This window comes from Chrysemys picta, chromosome 12, assembly GCF_011386835.1.
Source record: "Chrysemys picta bellii isolate R12L10 chromosome 12, ASM1138683v2, whole genome shotgun sequence".
NCBI classification, from domain to species: Eukaryota; Metazoa; Chordata; order Testudines; family Emydidae; genus Chrysemys; species Chrysemys picta.
The window spans coordinates 18516568-18536411 of record NC_088802.1 but is presented as its reverse complement, the minus strand read 5'-3'; the positions used below and the strand labels follow the sequence as shown (position 1 = coordinate 18536411).

The window sequence follows — 19844 nt, the reverse complement described above, 5'->3', positions numbered from 1 at the left end:
CAGATTTCAGTGCTACTATGATCCACAGAACCCCTCCCTTCCCCCCACCCCACTCAGCTGGCATCTCAGCTCAACTTGGTCCTTGAGTTTTCAGTGTGAAAGTCCCCTAGGCACCTACGTTTCTGCTCATGGGCGTGTGCTGCTTCCCTCTAGTCATCTGGATGCCCATCTACTGCCAAAGCCCCAGTGCAATCCTCAAACCAGGTGGAGACGGACACTCAGCGCCGGGGACGTGGGAGATCCTTGTTCAATTCCCCCTTCCCCCCACTCCACCCGATGAGGAGAAGGGATTTTTGCAGGGGTTTCCCCACCTCCTCAAGGGAGCGCCTTAGCTAGTGTCTCTCTGTCTCTGGTCCAATGAATATTTCAGTTTGGAATCTGCATGACAGCAGCTTCCACAAGGGAGATGGAGAGATCCATAGAACTCTCTGCTCACTTTGATCACCCTGGGTTCCATCTCTCAGCCTTTCCCAGCAGAGCCCACTAGTGAGTATCTGAGTTACATTTAAGCCCCAATCCTGAAGGCTCCCTCCACACTGCCTCCTGGTTGACTTTGGAACAACCCTCCTGGGAATATGGCAGATTCTCCATGCTTTGAGGCCTTTAAATCAGGATGGACTGGCTTTCTAAAATGTATGCTCAGAAGAACAGCCACACTGGATCAGACCAATGGTCCATCTAGCCCAGTATCCTGTCTTCTGACAGTGGCCAATGCCAGATGCCTCAGAGGGAATGAACAGAACAGAAGCGTTATTGAGAGATTCATCCCCTATCATCCAGTCCCAACATCTGGCAGTCAGAGGCTTAGGGAAACCCAGAGCATGGGGTTGCATCCGTGACCATCTTGGCTAATAGCGATTGATGGACCTATTCATTAGCTCAGCCACAAGGTATGGGCTTGATGCAGAAATCACTAGGTAAATTGTACTGGTCTATGTTATGCGGGTCAGACTAGATTATCATAATCATCCCTTCTGGGCCTAAAATCTATTAATAATGGCAAAAAATTACTATTCTTCCTTTTAAAAAAAGGACAAAAAAACTTCAAGTGTAGCCTGTGGATTAGATATCAGTGAAATATGGGAAGTTTAAGGAGTCTGCAGTCTTCTCTAAGCTCATTATGATCCAAAAAATGGTCTGACACAGGGTGATAAAGTTCTGAAAGGCTCCATTTTTAACGTATAAGCCAACTAACCGATTTGTTTGTAAATTCTCAGAACGTGCATTCTCTATTCAAAGAATAAATGTTTCAGTCTTGGGGAGGATATGCTAAGGTCTCTAGTTTATTATGTGCCTCTATCTTGGTAGCATATGAGCATCTGACCCATCCAGGCTTGCACATTTATATGCAGCATATCACTGAAAAGGAGCAAGGGGTTGGTGTAGTTCCCATTCATTCTAACTCATCTCAGTGGTTACAAACACGCCGGCAAAAAAAGCATTCACAATTTATAAAAGGGATTTGAGAGCTCCTGTACATCACACACACACACATACACACACAGAAGCATTCCTGGGGTCGGGGTGAATCATAAAAATGTCAAATCCATTTCCTTAATAAATAAATGAAATCCTGAAATAAAATGACCCGAAGAGCTCTATGCAAGTTCCAACGCTTGTCTCTTTCACCAACAGAAGTTGGTCCAATGAAAGATATCCCCTCCCCTGCCTTGTCTCTCTATATAGAATCCTGTGAAATACTCTTCAGCTAGGGAGATTAATAATTTTCTCCACCATCTTCAGGTTGCCACTCCAGTCCCACCATCTCCTCTCCCCTCTCCATGGAGTCCCCAACCATAATCCCATTGCTCGGAGAAATGTGGCCTGTACCACCGATATCAATGGGGTACTCTGAAACCTAATGATGGTATTGTTAATTCTTTCACCCAACAGAAAAACAGCAAACAAATCCATAACTCCCCTCCCCGCCAAATGAGCCTTTTTGAGCTATTGAGACACTTTAACACAATCAATTTTGTGAATCCTGAAAAGGTCAAACCCATTTCCTTAAAAAAAACTAAAACTTCAAACTTGGAAATGATTCGTTTTCTCCCTTCTCTTCAGGTTCCCTCTTCTTTGGTCTTCTCTTCTCCCTTCCCTACCTCCCCCCACCTCCAATTGCTCTGAGAAATACAGATTCCCCCATTGAGTTCAGTGGGTTTTTAACTCAGACATAAAGATGGGTGTGGCTAGATGTTGGCTGCATGTGTGTGTACTCCCTGTGTGCTGCTCCAGCTCTGCGCAGACAGCCGGCACAGCGGACCTCAAGCGAACCGCCCAATGACCACAAGATCCATTAAGGGATGAACCAGGCCAGGTTTATTGTCGACAAAGCACGGTAATGGCACCTGGCAGACTTTACAAAGACACGTATGCCCGTGACAATGGACAATGGACACAGTTCAGGGAATGGCGGGATTTTCCGTTACCCCCTCGGCTGGACTCTCTCAGAGATACACCTTTATACCCTGATACAAACAAATTATCTACTGCCCCTCTGACATAGTTAGTTACTGCCCCGTGACATAGCTAGTTATTACCCATTTCCTTGTACATATTGGTTTGATTAAAACATCTTTATTTATTACACTGTCATCCTGACCTTATCTTTTAGGAGGGGTCAGTGTGTTCTTGTTATCCTTGGGGAATGTTTTGGTACCATCTTTGATATAGGGATGTTCTGGTACCACTCTTCTGGAATGTGTTTGGGTGAGTACTCTGTGCCTAGCACTTCTTAGGAATCTGTGTTTCTGCAATGTTAGCTCTGTCCTTGCCAGATTCTGTGAGCTTGCAAGCAGGCGGAGCCTGACGTTTGCTCACAGCCTGACTTTTGCTAACTTTGCTTTATATCAGCAAAGCTTGCCCACTACTTTAGCTCAGGCCTCATACCTGGCCTCTGATACAAGGGCTTATATCTTAGGTTCTCTTCCTACTACACTGGGCATTGTCAATTCTTTCACTGCTGATTGTTTTCACCAAAACCTCCAGCCACACACCGATCCCTCAATACCAAACAGCCTCTCATCCCACCCCAGGTGCCAATGGCCCAGATCCTCAAACGTATTTAGGTGTGTAACTCCCATTGAAATAGACTCCTATACACCTTTAAGGTCCTGCGCCAAAATCCCCAAATGTCCCCCATCCAGAAACTAAAACCTCCAGCTCCCCCTTAAAAGAATCTCTCCTGTAGCTACGCATTCTCAGCACAAAGATGTTGGGATATTGGAAACTGATCACCTGGGAATAGTGTAAAATAAACACAATCAAATATCTTGCTACACTAACTGCACCATTTAAATCTATTTAAAAACGTCCTTTAAAATTGTCTCTGACGTTGCTGCAAAATTTCCCCTAGAGGCTGCAGAATCACAGGTGACTACGGGCAGCATTTCTTATTCCCTGATCTTGCAAAATCCCTGGGCCTCCAGAATCATAAAGAATTGACAGACAAATGTCATTTGCTTCGCCTTCACGTCCATCTCTCTGCCATTTTGTCTGGCCAGAAATATGCTCTAGCCTCAGTGTCATGACGTCAGAAGTTAGAGAAACCTATTTTATGGTTGTCACATGAATAGGCTCCAACTTTTATTTTTCCCCGGGGGTGTTTCTGCCCTGAGGCCCCGCCCCCACTCTGCCCCTTCCCCCAAGTCCCATCCTCGCTCTGCCTCTTCCCACCCCTGCTCAGCCCACTCCCCAAAGCCCCCGCCTGCCCACCACTCACTGGTTTCTGCCCTCCCCCAAACCCCTCTCCAAGCCACCAAACAGCTGTTCGTTGGGACCGCCATCAGCTGCTTAGCAGAGCCCCCCAATTAGCTAATCAGGGGCATTGCCAAACAGCTGATCGGCCATGCCGCTGAACAGCTGTGGCTGATGGGTGCTGAGCCCCCACTATTTTTTTTTCCAGGGGCGCTCCATCCCCGGAGCACCTGTGGAGTCAGCACCTATGATCATATGGGACCATTCCCCTTCACCCCTATCTCAGGGACACAGCCGGAGTGTGGATCCCGCCAAAAAGAAAGGGAAGAGTCTCTCCCCAGTGAAAGAGGCCGGTGGGAAAATGAAGATCAGGAACTTGTTGTCAACATCAAAAAATGCCACCCGCCCCCCTTCATAGTCCAGAGCCACCCGGATTCTCCTGGGGATCGTAGGCAGGGGTAGGATGGTCTCACAGGCGGTGTAAGCCCGGTACTGACCACCCCAGTGACCCACAGCCCAGATCTCCTGCTCAGGGTAATTGCTCATCCGTCCCTTCCTCCTTACAGACTCCCTGGCCACCCCCACCGACCAGATTCCCCCAACGCCCACCTCCACCTCCCAGTAGTGTCTGCCCGAGGCGAACCCGTCACGGCCCAGCACGGAGAGAACGGAATCGAATCGCTCGGGATTGTCGGGCAGATCCTGCTGCTCGTGTCCCCGTCTCACGCCTTTCCCATCCGCAGATAGGACAAGCTGGGGATGAGCCGTGTCTGGATCCAGAGTCACATTCGCTGGGGAGAGAGAATCAGAGCGTTAGGGGCAGAGCTCGGCCCTGTCGAAGGAGGGGACCTTTTCTCGCACTCCCCAGCAGCCCCGTCCCACCTGGGTCGCTCCCTGATTTTCTGCCTCTCTGTCCTCTCCCAGGCTCTAGGGGTGCTGCTATATCTGCTGCTGTGACTGCTTCTCTCTGCCTCTTCCCCTGCTGCGTCTCCCTGTGGGGGCTGCCCCACTGCCAGCAGCAGGGACAGATCCTGGGAGCCACCAGCTGTCCTGTTAGGGAGAGACGCCCCGTCCCCAGCTAGCAAGGAGGAAGCAGCCCAGATCACAGCTCAAACTTCTGTGCAGTGCGGGGGGAGGGGGAACCCCTGGGGAAGAGCACCCAGCCCACTGCGGAATGGAAGAGAACTAGGGGACGCCAACCGATGGAGAGCTGCCTCCCAGCCCACGTGGCAGACAGGAGGAGGAGGAGGCAGCCAGTGGTGTAGCCCATAGGGCAAGCTTGCCGATATTCACTGTCTGGCTGTGACCAAGTGGGAATGTTCTTAATGTTTTCTCTGAATATTGTGTGAATGCCTCAGTTTCCCCTATGCCTTTCTTAAGTATCTAGGTGGTGGGATAAGGATAAGGGTGTGTGATTGTTGCAGAGCCCTGGAGGGCCAGTGTGATGCTGTCTGCACAGAGAATGGCCGATATCCCATCTCCTGGCAACTGATGGCCTGGGCCCCTCCCCTGCAAGGTGCCAACTGAAGGTGTTGGAGAACAAAGAGATCAGGTGGCCTCCTGGCTCGGGAAAGAGACAAAGGCCAGAGGAGGGGCTGGAGGGGGTTTCAGTTTGGAGCTGGCTGGGGAAACAGAGGGAGGCCCAGCACCGGGGTCTGGGCTTCCTAGCCCCCCAAGATGGACCCGACTGAGGGGTCCTGTTTTCTGTACCCACAAGCTCTGTTTTGGACTGTATTCCTGTTGTCTAATAAACCTTCTCTTTTACTGGATGGCTGAGAGTCACTGTGAATCGCAGGAAGTGGGGGGTGCGGGGCCCTGACTCCCCCCCACTCCGTGACACTTGCCTTCACTATATTTAGCTGCTTTCATTATATTCAGCTATAATGTGAGAAACCTACAGGCCTGTGTACTGTTAATCAGGAGTTCTCAAATTTCATTGCACCGCTACCCTGTTCTGACAACAAAAAATATTATATGACATCAGGAGGGGGACCGAAGCCTGAGCCCACCCAAGCACTCCTGCCCCAGGCAGAGGGGCCAAAGCCCAAGGGCTTCAGCCCAGGCAGGGGGTCTGTAACCCTGAGCCCCACGACCCAGGGCTGAAGCCCTCGGGCTTTGGCTTCAGCCCCAGGTGGTGGGGCTTGGGCTTGGGCTTTGGCTTTGGCCCTGGATCCCAGCAAGTCGAAGCCAGCCCTGGTGACCCCATTAAAATCCACTTTGGGATTCCAGCCCCCAGTTTGAGAACCGCTGCAGGATTAGCTGAAGCATAAATTAGCATAAGCGTGGTTAAGCAGGTGGTAACCCTTGGCATAGATTAATGGCCTAGCGGTTACCTTTAGATATTGGGAACTAAGGAGAGCTTGCTCAATGGTATGAGTTACAATGTTCCAGTCAGTGCTACCGCAAGGAACATCAGAAGAAATAATCGCGAATCCGCTGGAGCAAGGGGTGATGGTATGATCATGGGCTGAAATGGCTGTTACATGTTAACCCAGCATTTCTCAAACTGGGGGTCTGCGAGGGTACTCCAGGGGCCCAGCTGATCAACTCCTCCCCGTCCCTCCCAGTGCCTCCTGCACACCAGGGAACAGTGTTCAGCAGCATGCAGGAGGCGCTGGGAGGGAGGGGGAGGAGCAGGGATGGGGCACGCTCGGGGGAGGAGGTGGGAAAGAGGAGGGGCAGGGGTGGGGCGGGGGCAGAAAGAGATGGGGAGGGGGAGAGGCCTTGGCGGAAGGAGTGGAGTGGTGCGGGGCCTAGGGGGGAGGGGAGGTTTGGGGGGTCCTCAAAATTTTTTAAATCAAAATGGGGGTCCTTGGGTTGCTAAAGTTTGAGAACCGCTGTGTTAGCCTATAGATGCCAGAGATGGGGCTGGTCCTGTTGTCTCTTACCACCAGGTCCTCAACCCAGGCTATGAGTATGAAATTCTAGGAGCTTATGCATCGAGTGATACCACAGATAACCCCAGTCCTGTATGATCTCTACCTTGTTATTTGGCTCGAGTCTTTTCTAGCTTTCTCCTTTATTTTCATAAAGGTATCTAAGGTTTTACTTTGCCGCCCGGGTATGAGTCCTTGTCATCCAACTTGAGACTCCCCACAAGATATCAATCTCTGTAGTGTTAGGTCTGATTCTGGGGGAAGACTCCGATCAATTGGCCACCAATCCAAACATGATTAACCTTCCAAAGGGTCAGGCAACAGTGGAGAGGTCCTAAAGAGCCAGGGTGAAGGGAGGACCATAAATGGAGACCCCGCAGCCCAGTGGGAAGAGAAAATGGGAGATTCAGGTGATTGAGGGAGGGAAGCAAGTGCCCCGGGGGGAACACTGGGGGAGGTTCAAGCCAACAGCACTGAGTCCCATTCAGTCAGGGGATTGCACTGCCGGCCCTGTCTCACTCCCATGCCGCACTTGTCATGTGGGAACAGCAGTTAAGGGGTTAATATTGTAGGATGTTTAAGTCCCCCTCCCCTTTCCTGTTGCCCTCTCTCTCTCTCTCTCTGTTGGCAGGAGGCTGTTTTGTTTGATCTCAGAGGCTCTTCTGCCATTCAAGCCAGAGCTACAAATGCAAACTAGGAAATATCCCTGTAAAAACTCACCCTTTCTTCCTATGGTGTCCACACCCCACGCTAGAGATCTCCCTGCACCGGTCTCTAGTCCCAGAGCCAGAGTGTCTAGAGAGGAGAGATGTCATGCAGTCAACTTTATGCCCAGCTTTCCAATCTGAATTAAACAAGCCCGCTTAATGAGGGAAGGGAAACAGAGAGAGGGAAAGGGGCAGAGATATGGAGAGAAAAAACTTGTTTAGTCAAACCAGATGTACCTTAAACCAAATCAAGAATATCCCAGGAGCATTTTTATGTGACTATATCACTTGTTTCCTTGAAGGATCTCAGAACACCAATACATTCCTAGACTGAACATCAGAGAACCCAGCACAGACTGCAGTTCTCATTGTCTGTTGGCCTGACCCATTGAGCTTTGATCAGCCCACTTGTTGCTCCCTAATGGTGAGGGGCTGGGCTAACCTAAGCCGGGAGACTTGGTGTAAATCCTCATTTGCTAGGCTAAGTAACGGGAGAGCTTGGCAGAGAGCCAAGAGAGGGCACGCGAGAAGCTTTCCTTCTCTGTGCAGATTTCAAGATGGCCAGCACTAGAACAGCGGCGGTGACCTACCACGGATGCGCCATGTTTTCTTTCCTGCCGGAAGCCAGAAGGGACTTCCTATGCACAAAGTGCAAGGGGGTGGCTGTGCTGGAGGAATAGAACGTCGTGATTTTGGAGATGGGGAAACTGAGGCACAGAGAACCGAATTGATTTTTCCAGGGTCGCTCACCAAATCGGTGGAGGAGCTAGAACAAAACCCAGGTCTCCTGACTCCCAGCCCCCAGCTCTATCTCCTTGATCTGTTCCCTCTTTTTCTCTGTTATTAAACCATTGTTTACTGGAGCTCTTTCTCCCCCTGTGAAATCAGGTCTTTTGTGTGCTTTTGCCCTATACTATATAGATTTAATGGTTTCTCAAATTGTGGGTCTTGACCCAAAAGGGAGTTGCAGGGGGGTCGCAAGGTTTATTTTAGGGGGGTTGCGGTATTGCCACCCTTACTTCTGCATTGCTGCCTTCAGAGCTGGGCGGCTGGAGAGTGGCGGCTGCTGACTGAGGACCCAGCTCTGAAGGCAGCAGCGCAGAAACAAGGGTGGCAATACCATACTGTGCCATCCTTACGTCTGCGCCGCTGCTGGCGGTGGTGCTACTTTCAGAGCTAGATTCCCAGCCAGCAGCCACCGCTCTCCAGCTGCCCAGCTCTGAAGGCAGCGCCGCTACCAGCAGCAGCACAGAAGTAAGGGTAGCAGTACTGCAACCGCCCCTACAATAACCTTGTGACCTCCCCCACAACTCCTTTTTGAGTCAGGACCCCTGCAATTACAAGACTGTGAAATTTCAGATTTAAATAGCTGAAATAATGAAATTTATGATTTTTAAAATCCCATGACTGTGTAATTGACCAAAATGGACCATGAATTTGGTAAGGCCCTATTCATACACAGGATTCAGCCCCTTTTGGATCTGGCACTGCTCCCTTCACCTGGATCCTAAATTTCTCATGATGTAGGAGAAACAAGTAAATATAACATTGAACCATATTCATGTTATTTCATTTCTGAATCCTCGTTCGAAACTTCTTTAGCCCTGGACAGTTCCCACTGCCCGTCCAATGGTCCTCTACTGTACTTTTGCTGGGTTTTACATTGGCTGCTAAGTGGCCAGAGCCCGCCCCCTCTTACAGTTACAGAGACACATCTCGATTCTCTGCCTGCCTCCCCTCTTGGTACCTTTGAATTTCCTCAGGGTCTCCTTTAAGGCAATAGTTTTTTGAGAGAAATCACTGAGTCTCTTTTCCAGCTCAAGAGAAATCCCTGTGGGCTGCTGGAACATCTCGCACCTGGAGAGAGAAAACTCTCTGAAGTGAATTGTATTAATTACATTAATTACTCCTTATTATGCATTACTTAATTGCCTTTTAATATGAAGCTCATGCTAGTCAATGCTGCTGTACTGGGGTCCCTGGAGAATGGATTCCTCTGTGTGTCCTACCCTCACAGAAGGTGACACCGAGGCATTAGCTGTGCATGCTTCCCCCACAGTTATGATCCATCCTTAGGCTACAGAGACTATTAGGCCCAGATCCACAAAGGGATTTAGGCACCTGAGTCCCAGATTTAGGTGGCATTGCAACCCCCTTTATCTGCCACCTAACCCTGTAGGTGCCTAAGCTCACTCAACACCTACCTTTTAGCCACAACCCACAGTCAACCTGTGGAACTCTTTGCCGGAAGATGTTGTGAAGGCCAAGACTATAACAGGGTTCGAAAAAGAACTAGATACATTCATGGAGGATAGATCCATCAATGGCTATTAGTCTGGCTGACTGGGATGGGGTCCCTAGCCTCTGTTTGCCAGAAGCTGGGAATGGGCGACAGGGGGTGGATCACTTGATGATTGCCTGTTCTGTTCATTCCCTCTGGGGCACCTGGCATTGGACACTGTCGGGAGACAGGATACTGGGCTAGATGGGGCATTGGTCTGACCCCGTGTGGCCACTCTTATGTTCTAAAAATGCCATGGGTTCTAAAAATGCCATGTTTCTGCCTCTGGGCACGGGCACTGTTACCTCCCAGTAGGCATCTCCTGCCTATGCTGCAGTGCAATCCTCAAATCGGGGAGGTGTCCCCCTACCTATCTTGCCTGTAGAGGTGCTGAGATGAAAGGCCTCTTATTCCATCCCCAGCATCCTGACACAGCCAGTCCCTTAGAGGTAGAAGCATTGCTTAATTTGTGCCAAGGCTTGCCAGGGCTTAGTGCCAGCACCTCTAGGCTTGGTAGTTCCTAGCCCCGGCACCTTTAGGTTGGCAGTTCATAGCCCCGGCATCTCTAGGCCTGGCAGTTCATAGCTTTGGCACCTCTAGGCCTGGCAGTTCACAGTCCCGGCACCTCTGGGATTGGCAGTTCACAGTCCCGGCACCTCTGGGCTTGGCAGTTCACAGTCTCGGTACCTCTGGGCTTGGCAGTTCATAGCCCCGGCACCTCTAGGCCTGGCAGTTCATAGCCCCGGCACCTCTGGGCTTGACGCATCAGTTATGAAAGTAAAAAATATGGCTTCTAATTGCCTGAGCCACGGCACTTGTTTCATTACAAAGTAATCACTGGGTGGAAGCTATTTAAAACCACTTAATTAAACTTAACACTGGGAGAATTGTGATTGTGCCCCCTACCCCTTGCTGCTGTGCCCCGGGGTTTTAACATGACAAGAGAATGAAAGGCGAGGGAGAGTGAGACGGAGCCATGTACCTGCTCAAGGTGATCCTGATGTCCTAGAAGGGAGAGAAAGAGAGAAAGGAAGTTGATTGCACATGTGAAATGCCAAAGATCCCGCCTGCGGGAAATGAGCTTTCACCCATCAAGTTCCATAGGTTAAAGTCACAACCTACTTCTACATATTTATTAAAGCATTTAGATCACGGAGTTGGATTTTCCAAAATGGCCCCTAAATCTTCCCCTGGGGATAGGCGGCACGTTCTATTGGGCACAGAGAAACAATCCAGGGTGTTTTCAAAAGGCAAATGCTAATCAGGAAGATTAACATTTCCCACTCCAATCTCCACCGCCATCTCCACAGCAAATTCCTGGGGTTGGCGCGTGTTATGTTGCCTTAGCAAAATGTTTAGCCTCCTACTTTGGAGGCTGGATTATGGGGTTCATTTGCGGGCTCTGCTGCAGCCTCTCTCTGTGCCTGGCACATTGGGGCCTCTGGAGGCTACTGCAATACAAACAATAAGTTAAATATTTATGGGCTCATTTGGATTTGAACTTCCCTAGGGCACTAGCTGGGTGCAGAGCTCTGGCAAGCAAAGTTGCCACAGGGCTCTGACGCATTCTGCATGCACAGGGCAGCCGTAGGCAGCGTCTCACAGAGAACTGGGAGAGCAGGCTACATACCAGGAATATTCCACATCAGAGAAAATGTTGGGGGTAATTTTGGCATCATCCCCTGTGCATCATCCCCAATTTTATGCATCATCCCCTGTGAAAATAGTTCAGGATACTGTGCAGAGGCAACTGGGGTGTCTCTAACAGAAGTGGGGAAAGGCTCTGGCAACGGGGAAAGGCTCCTGCAGCTGCCCACTGCTGGAGCCTATCTCCACAAAAAGGAAATTCACCTGCAGGAAATCACTCGTTGGCTGCTGGCACTTCCCCTCCAGCTCACTGATCAGGCTATTAAGATGGGAAATCTCCATGGGAAATCTGGTGACCGTTTCCTTTTGCCACTTCATAATCCTGTCCAACTCTTCCAGCCGGGCCAGCAGGAGGCGCTCTTGTTCCTCCAGAAACTGGCGGAGCTGCTGAAATTCAAACCCAATTCTCTGCCTCTCCTTTTTGATCTTTTCCTGTAACAGACAGATAGAAATGGGGAATGGGCAGGTAAAGACCCTGCAGAGAGATCAGGGGTATTTCATACAGCCATGTGTCTGCCAAAGGGAAATTTCTCACTACCCCAAAAAGTCATTTCAAGACTTTTTTTGAGACAAACTCCCTATGGATGAGAGAGAGATCTTCCTAAAGCTTCCTTAGTCAGTCCTAATTTATGTTAATAGTGTGCAATCTTTAGCATGGATTCATAGATTCCAAGGCCAGAAGAGACCATTGTGATCATCTAGTCTGACCTGTGTAACACAGGCCATAGGATTTTCCAAAACATTTTCTCTTTAATTAGAGCAAATCTATTTTTTAAAAAAAAATCCAATCTTGATGGAAAAATTGTCAGTGATTGAGAATCCGCCATGACCCTTGGTAATATTCCAGTGGTTAATTACCCGCTCTGTTAGAAATATATGTCTTATTTCCAGTCTGAATTTGTCTAGCTTCAACTTCCAGCCAGAGGATGGTGGTATATTTTTGTCCTCTAGTTTCAAAGAGCTCATTATCAAACATTTGTTTCCCAATTAGGTACTTACACACCGTGATCCAGTCACTTCTGAAGCCTTCTTTATGTTAAGTTAAATAGATGGAGCTCTTTGCATCTATTACTAGAAGGCATGTTTTCTATTCCACTGATCAATCTCATAGCTCTTCTCTGAACCCTCTCCAGTTTATCAACATCCTTTCTGAACTGAGGACACCAGAACTGGACATGGGATTCCAGCAGCGGTTTCACCAGGACCAAATACAGAGGTAAAATAACCTCTCTACCCCTACTCAAGAGTCCCATGGTTATGCATCCAAGGAGCACATTTTGGCTACAGTGTTGCATGATTAGGATGTTCTCATATCACTGGCTTAGTGAACTCCAGATTCGTCTAGCAGCAGAAAGGGCAGCAGGAGGCAGGACTCAGCTTAACATTCTCTCCCTCTCTGGCTGTGTCTACACTGAAACCGCTACAGTGGCAGCGCTGCAGCTGCGTCGTGCTAGTGCGTCAGTGTAGACACTCACTGCAGCAACAGGAGGGGGTCTCCCCAGAGGCAGATCAAGGTCTCCTGGGGCCCTGGGCCGGAGCAAGTGAGGGGGCCCCAATGCCAAAACTGTGGCCCTACCCCACCCCTTCCACCTTCAGTTCCACCCCCGTTCCGCCCCTTCCACCTGCAACCCCGCCCATGACCCCACCCTGTTCCGCCCCTTCCCCTGTGGCCCTGCCCTCGTTCCACCCACGGCCCCTCCCTTGTTCTGCCCCTTCCCCCGTGGCCATGCCCCTGTTCTGCCCTCAGTCCCACCCCCATTCCACCCCTTCCACCACAGCCTCACCCCCCCCCCCCGGCTTGCTCCTCCCCCCTATTGCAGCACCGAGACTGGAGAAGCTCTGCACGGAGGTTGTGGTGGGGAGAGAGAGCTCCTCCCGCCCTGGGGCTGTGGCAGGGGGAGATTTTTCCATGCGGTAATCTGGCACTGGTTCTCCCATTGCTGTGCTAAATCCACCTCCCTGAGAAGCAGTCACTAGGTTGATGGAAGAATTCTTCTATCAACTTAGCACTGTCTACATCAGGGTAGGCCAGCTTAACTACGTCTTTCGGGGGGGTGGATTTTTTACATCCTTGAATGACATAGCTGGGTCAAACTAACATGTCAGTGTAGACCTGGCCCCTCTCTCTCTCTCTCTCACACACACACACTGCACTGGCAGCGACTCCTGGGCAAAGGGAGGTGCGGGAAATTAAAAGCATGACACCAACAAAAAAATCCAATGAGAAAAATCATGATATCAGCACATCGGTCATTTAAAAAACAAATACAAACTGCAGAGACAAATGTTCATGGACACACATGAGAGAGACATCCAGAAACTTCCTATAGGCACTCCCGTGGACAGCGACAATCCATGCCTGCCACTGGGGAGGGGGGGGGGGGGGGACAGAGTGAGGGCAGCCGGCTTCAGCAGTGTTACTGAGCATGCTCAGTCCATGGGAGCATGCTCAGTACAAATTGTGCAGCAAATCTGGGGGGGCACATGACCCCCCTATGTGTTGCCTCGGCATGTGGAAATTTAATCACACATGCATCACACTCAGGAGCATGTGGTCACAACAAAACCCAAATACTGTCCCCACACGGAAGCCGTAGAGCGAGAAACACCCTGACAAACACACATTTATTGTCTCAGAGGGTCACAAACATTCACATCCCAGTATCAGAGGGGTAGCCGTGTTAGTCTGAATCTGTAAAAAGCAACAGAGGGTCCTGTGGCACCTTTAAGACTAACAGAAGTATTGGGAGCATAAGCTTTCGTGGGTAAGAACCCATCTGAAGAAGTGAGGTTCTTACCCACGAAAGCTTATGCTCCCAATACTTCTGTTAGTCTTAAAGGTGCCACAGGACCCTCTGTTGCTATTCACATCCCAGGCTCTTAAGCTTGGGTTCCACTTAAAAGTTATATCAGCATAACCACAACGGTCAGGGGTGTGAAAAATTCACAGCCCTGAGCAGCATAGTTCAGCCAGCCTAAGTACCCATGTAGCCAGCACTAGGAAGAATTCTTCCGTCGACCTCTCGGGGAGGTGGATTACCTACGCCAATGGGAGAGCCCCTCCTTTCAGCGTAAGTTGTGTCCACACTGAAGCACTACAGCTGTGCCACGGTGGTGTTTTCAGTATAGACTAACCCCAACATCTACTAGCCCATATTTAAATTCTAGTCTACACAAGGCCAGCGATACTCACTCAGAGGCAGAAATACCCATCTCTGCTTTGGGCACCTACCAGATACTCCCAGCTCCTCCTCTCACCAGTCAGTTTAAATCCCAGGAGTTTTTCTCTCTCTTCCCTCAGAGCCTGCAGTCGAGCCTTGACTTGCTCCTGAGAAGAGAAAAAGGGTTTGGTGGGATTTCTGTTTTGGGTGGGGGAGGAGTGAATCCAATTCAGATTTCATTTAAATAAACTCTTTACCAGCTACTCTACCTCATGGGGAGAACTTTCTTAATGTCACTTGCATGTAAATTCCATGGATGGATGGGGCCAAGTCTGCCTCCCATAATTCACTGGGTCCCCCCCCCCCCCCAGTCAGTAATGCTGGTCTGTATAATCTACACAAACCAAGAGCTTAGCAGTCAGGCGGTCTGGGGAGCAAGGAGTGGGTTATTGCTTTGTTGGGTATGAAATTAATGACACAAAAGAAGAATAAAAGGACCTTAGTCAACTTTATTTCAAATAGACCAGCTTCAGAAAGGGACTTGCAACATCTTCCAGACTACCCACCGGATCAGCGGGTAGCAATCGATCTATCGGGGATCGATATATCGCATCTCGTCTAGACGCAATATATCGATCCCCGAACACACTCCCGTCGATTCCGGAACTCCATCAGGGCGAGCGGCGGTAGCGGAGTCGATGGGGGAGCCGCGGACGTCAATCCCACGCCATGAGGACGGGAGGTAAATCGATCTAAGATACGTGACTTCAGCTATGCTATTCCTGTAGCTGAAGTTGCGTATCTTACATCGACACCTCCCCTCCTCAGTGTAGACCAGCACTAAAGGGCTTATCTATGCTAGAATCCTAGAGCAGCACAGCTGTACCAATGTTGACCAGCTGTTTGGGGGGCCAGGGGCAAGAGGGAGGGGCCGTGAGGGAGGGGGCAGGGCAGGGCAGGAGGGGTGGAGTGGAGCAGGGGTGGAGCACCCACTAGGGAAAAAAAAGACAGCACCTGTGACTCCACTCCTGGAGCCGCAGTAGCTATATCAGCAGGAGAGCAGGCGACTCCACACCCCCAAGCGACTTAAGTTATATTGAAGTAAGCGCTAGTGTAGACCTGCCCTACATAGCTTTGTGAATCCAGATCCATGTGTCCAGGCCCTCAAGGATATGGTGTTGGACAGAATTATTAGATGACAAAAAGACAAAATAACTCAAATCCTATTTTCAAACAAAAAATATTCCTTAAGATTGAAAGCATAGATCAGTAACATAAGGGTAAAAAGTCTTTACAAGAACATTGCAGTTGTTAGCAAAATACATCCATTAAAAAGCCAGGGCATTAGGAGTCAGTGTTAAACTGGATACTCAGCGAACAAGAATTGGAGAAATATATTACCTTATTGGGAGTGAAATATGTGGCATAGAGCAAGGAGTAATATATTACTCCAGTCAGTTTTAGTCACAACAGGTTCAGTGCCCGAGGAATGTAATTTCAGGGTGAAATAGCCCTGATCCTGCGACACACACATGCTTAACGTACTACTCTGAGTAGCCTCATTGACATGGTAATATAAATTTAAGCATGTGCATAAGGACTTGCCAGTCATTGCAGGTGTGAATTTAAAGCACAGTACATGTGTGGACACTTTTACTCCAAAACAACAGTGACGTATTCCTATTCAGCTTAATCCACTTTACAGGAGCAAGGGCACTCTTGCTCCAAAATAAGGGTTGATCAGGAATTTCTCCATGTAATGGACAAGCCCTAATTAGTGTTTGGAAGACTGCGACCTTTGATGCAAAAGGGCACATTCATTTAGGTCTAATTCCCAGACTATACAGCATTTTCATAAATGTTAGGTGCACAGATCAGTAACTTAACAGCACAACCCCTTGCAGGAACACCTGTTAGCAAATTGAATGAATGAGACGTTAGGCGCTCAGGTTCCACTAGAAAAAAAACCAGTTATGAGGAGCACAGGTCAAAAATTTTGTGGCTCAGGCTTTTCTCCTCAAAGATACCTAGGCTCTCAATTTCCAGTGATTTCAATGGAATCCAGAAATCTAAAGACCTCTGAAGCTCTGGGCCAAAATTCCATGCAAGAACTCTGTTGTGAGCATAGAATCATAGAATGTCAGGGTTGGAAGGGACCTCAAGAGGTCATCTAGTCCAACCCCCTGCTCAAAGCAGAAATCGACTATCAGTAACGCAGGAAACGAGGAGTTCAAGTTAAACTGGAAAGAAACCCAAACGTTTAGTCTAGAAATTGCCCAGCGAAGGGCCCAAATTACACTAGGCTTTACTGAACTCCTGCCATTTTGATATTGAAAAGGCAACCAACCAAAAACATAAAAGAGGCATAAATAGAGACTCTGGAGAGAGAGAGATTCCCTACCTTGTACTTCTGGGCAGCCTCCTCTATGGGAACCACAGCGTGAGCTCCGTGCGCCCAGGACTCTCTGCAGACCAAACAGATTAATTGTTGTTCCTCCTCACAGAAGAGTTTCAGAGGCTCCCTGTGTTTCTCGCACACTCGCTCCGCCTCTGGCTCTTTTGTTGGAGGCAACTTCAGCTGTTTCACTAGCTCCACCATGTTCGCCAGCTCCCTGTTGAGCCTGAAGTTTCTCTGCTGGGCGGTCTGTCTGCACTGCGGGCAGGAGAAGTTTGTAGCCAGTTCGGCCCAGCACTGAGTGATGCAGGCTCGGCAGAAGTTGTGCCCGCAGTGTATAGACACCGGGTCTTGGAAATACTCCAAACAGATGGAACAAGAAGCTTCCTCTTGGAGTTTTTCCACAGTAGCCATGGCTCTCTCCGTGAGGACAAGTGTGACAGCAGGTTAGTTTCACATCACTTCCCTTTGAGTGCATCCTGACAGCATTTCTTCTCCTGAAGCCGGCTCATTTGCTGGGCTGGAATGAGCCCCATCTAGTTTCAGCCCCTGAGGCCCTGGAGAGCAATGTGACCCTCCCCATGCAGGGAACAACGCTACTTAATTCCCAGGTTAAAAAAAACCTCTTTGAAACCGCAATTAAGAGAATGCATCTCTCTGCTACTGAAGGGCAGAACGGTGAAATCCGGCCCCCAAATGTCAATAAATGAATGTAATGTAATCATTTATTTAAATCCAGACACAGTAAGAAAAATTATTGGTGGTTAGGAGTTAGATTTCACCTAATCTCACTGGAGCTTTTTAAGAGCAGGTTAGACAAACACCTGTCAGGGATGGTCTAGATAATACTTAGTCCTGCTGTGAGGGCAGGGGACTGGACTAGATGACCTCTCAAGGTCCCTTCCAGTTCTATGATTCTATGATTACCAAGAAGGGAAGCGCTGTCCCTGTCCGTCTTTATCCCCTGCTGATCTCCCACCTTTGCGCCACCCAAATTGCATTTATGTTATTTATTGATATTCCTGTAGCTCCTAGACCTGCCCCAGTCAGGCTCAGAGTCCTGTTGTGCTGCAGGCCAGACAAACTTGTAATAAAAGCCCAGATCCTCAGGTATTTGGCCTCCATTGGAAGTTAGGAGACTAAATACATTTCAGGACCTGGGTCAAAGCAAAACTCCTTCCTCCGTATTCATTAACATTCCCATGATTTCCTGGAGGGGGGAAAGGAGTGGATGCTGCAGACAGAGACGTAGATCGACCATGGCAGACCATTAAAGGCAAGGCAAACTGTGCTACCAGAGCAACAAGCAATCAAAAAAAAAAATCAGAAACGGAGGCCTGGTCTGCACTAGGGAATTCAGTCCATATAACGACATCGCTCAGAGGATGTGAAAAATCCACCCCCGAGTGACACAGGTAAACCAACCTAGCCCCCAGTGTAGAGAGCACGGTGTCGACAGGAGAATTCCATAGCTACCGCCTCTCTGGAAAGGTGGAGAAGTCTTCCCATCAGCAACGGTAGCGTCTTCACTGAAGCGCTACAGTGGCACCGCGGCAGCGTTTTAAGCGTAGACCTGCCCTCAGTGGGAGGAGACGGGGATGGTTGGAGTTTTTAGACCATCCACACCCTGAGAGCCCTTTGGTTTAGGTTGACCAGTCAGACGATGGGTGGGGGAAGGGGATACAGGAGACAAAGCAGAGCAGGAAGTCGGTGCTCTGACGTTTCGTCTGTTTGTCTGCAGGTTGTTGTGATTGTTTTGTCTATGGACCTTTCCCGTGAGGGACAGAAGCGGCTTAAGCTCCCTAAAAGTGGGCGGGGGGTACTGGTGCCCAAACCATGACCCCGGCCCCTGTGCCGCCCCTCCCACCCAAGGCCCCGCTCCCACTCCATCCTCCCCCAAGGCCCCACCCCCACCCCATCTCTTCTCCCCAAATAAGGAAGATAATACAAGTGCTTTGTGGGACTCCAGGGCTTGTGTCAGCCAAAGGCTTTTCATTCATGGATAATTAGGGCAAAGAAGTTCTGCAGGGACAGATTTAGAACCCAAGTCGGTGGAACGGCCGACACGGTCACACCACTAGCTGGCAGCCATGGTAGGGCTGCCTGGGTTGTCACAGACGCTGCTATGAGATAAACACCTCAGGAAGCGCCACCTCCGAAGGCCGGACTGACAGCTTCCCTTGAGGTCCCTGAACATAGGCACCGACTCCATGTGTGCTCTGGGGCTGGAGTACTCACAGAAAAAAAATAGGGGTGCTCGGCACCCATTGGCAGCAGTGCCAATTAGCTCCTCCCCCTCCCTCCAGCGCCTCCTTTCTGCTAGTTATCAGCTGTTCACTGGCATGCAGGAGGCCCTGGGGGGGGGAGGGAGAGGAGCGGGGGGAGGGAGAGGCAGGGTAGGGTGGGGGCTTGGGTGAAGGGGTGGAGTGGGGGCGGGGCCTGGGGTGGAGCAGGGGCAGGAAGAAGTGGAGTGGGTGGGGTTTGGGGGAAGGGGTGGAGTGGGGGCAGGGCCTGGAGTGGAGCAGGGGCAGGAAGAGGCAGGGCAGGTGGGGGCTTGGGGGAAGGGGTGGAGTGGGGGAAGGGCCTGAGGCAGAGTGGGGGTCGAGCACCCCCTGGGAACTCAGAAAATCGGCGCCTCTGCTCCTGAACCTTGTTTAAGTCCAGGAGGCGTTTCAAGAAGTGTTCGTGCACTGAGCTGAGCTCTCCAGCCAGATGTAGTGACGGACGTGCCTCCATCACTGGACACTTAGATCCCGAAGGAACCACATGAAGACACTTGAATATTGCCCAGTAGACGCGTGGGCATTTCTAAAAAGAGGTGAGAAAGTTCTTTTCATTGCCATTCCCTTTCACTGGAGTGGCCCACCCTCGTGGCAATGGGCGTGTCAGTAAAAAGCAACCACCGCACCCGTTAATTCTGAGGGTTCCTTGGCTTATTTCTCTCCAGTAGAACCTCAGAGTTCCAAAGCCCTCGGGAACGGAGGTTGTTCGTCACTCTGAAATGTTCATAATGCCGAACAAAACTTCATGGTGGTTCTTCCAGAAGTTTCAAACTGAACATTGACTTGACACAACTTTGAA

At 49.9% G+C, this 19844-nt stretch overlaps 1 protein-coding gene across 1 annotated transcript; it reads right to left on the bottom strand.

Moving 5' to 3' along the window:
* Positions 1-2296: 2296 nt before the first annotated feature.
* On the bottom strand, positions 2297-19778 carry LOC101941531 (zinc finger protein RFP-like). Its single transcript, XM_065563245.1, has 7 exons — positions 16770-19778; positions 14440-14535; positions 11412-11639; positions 10543-10565; positions 9027-9136; positions 7293-7367; positions 2297-4487 (listed from the first exon to the last, which is right to left on the bottom strand). Exons 1-7 carry the CDS (start codon positions 17175-17177, stop codon positions 3979-3981), a joined length of 1449 nt encoding a protein of 482 aa, XP_065419317.1. The 5' UTR covers positions 17178-19778; the 3' UTR covers positions 2297-3978.
* Between the last annotated feature and the right edge of the window lie 66 nt (positions 19779-19844).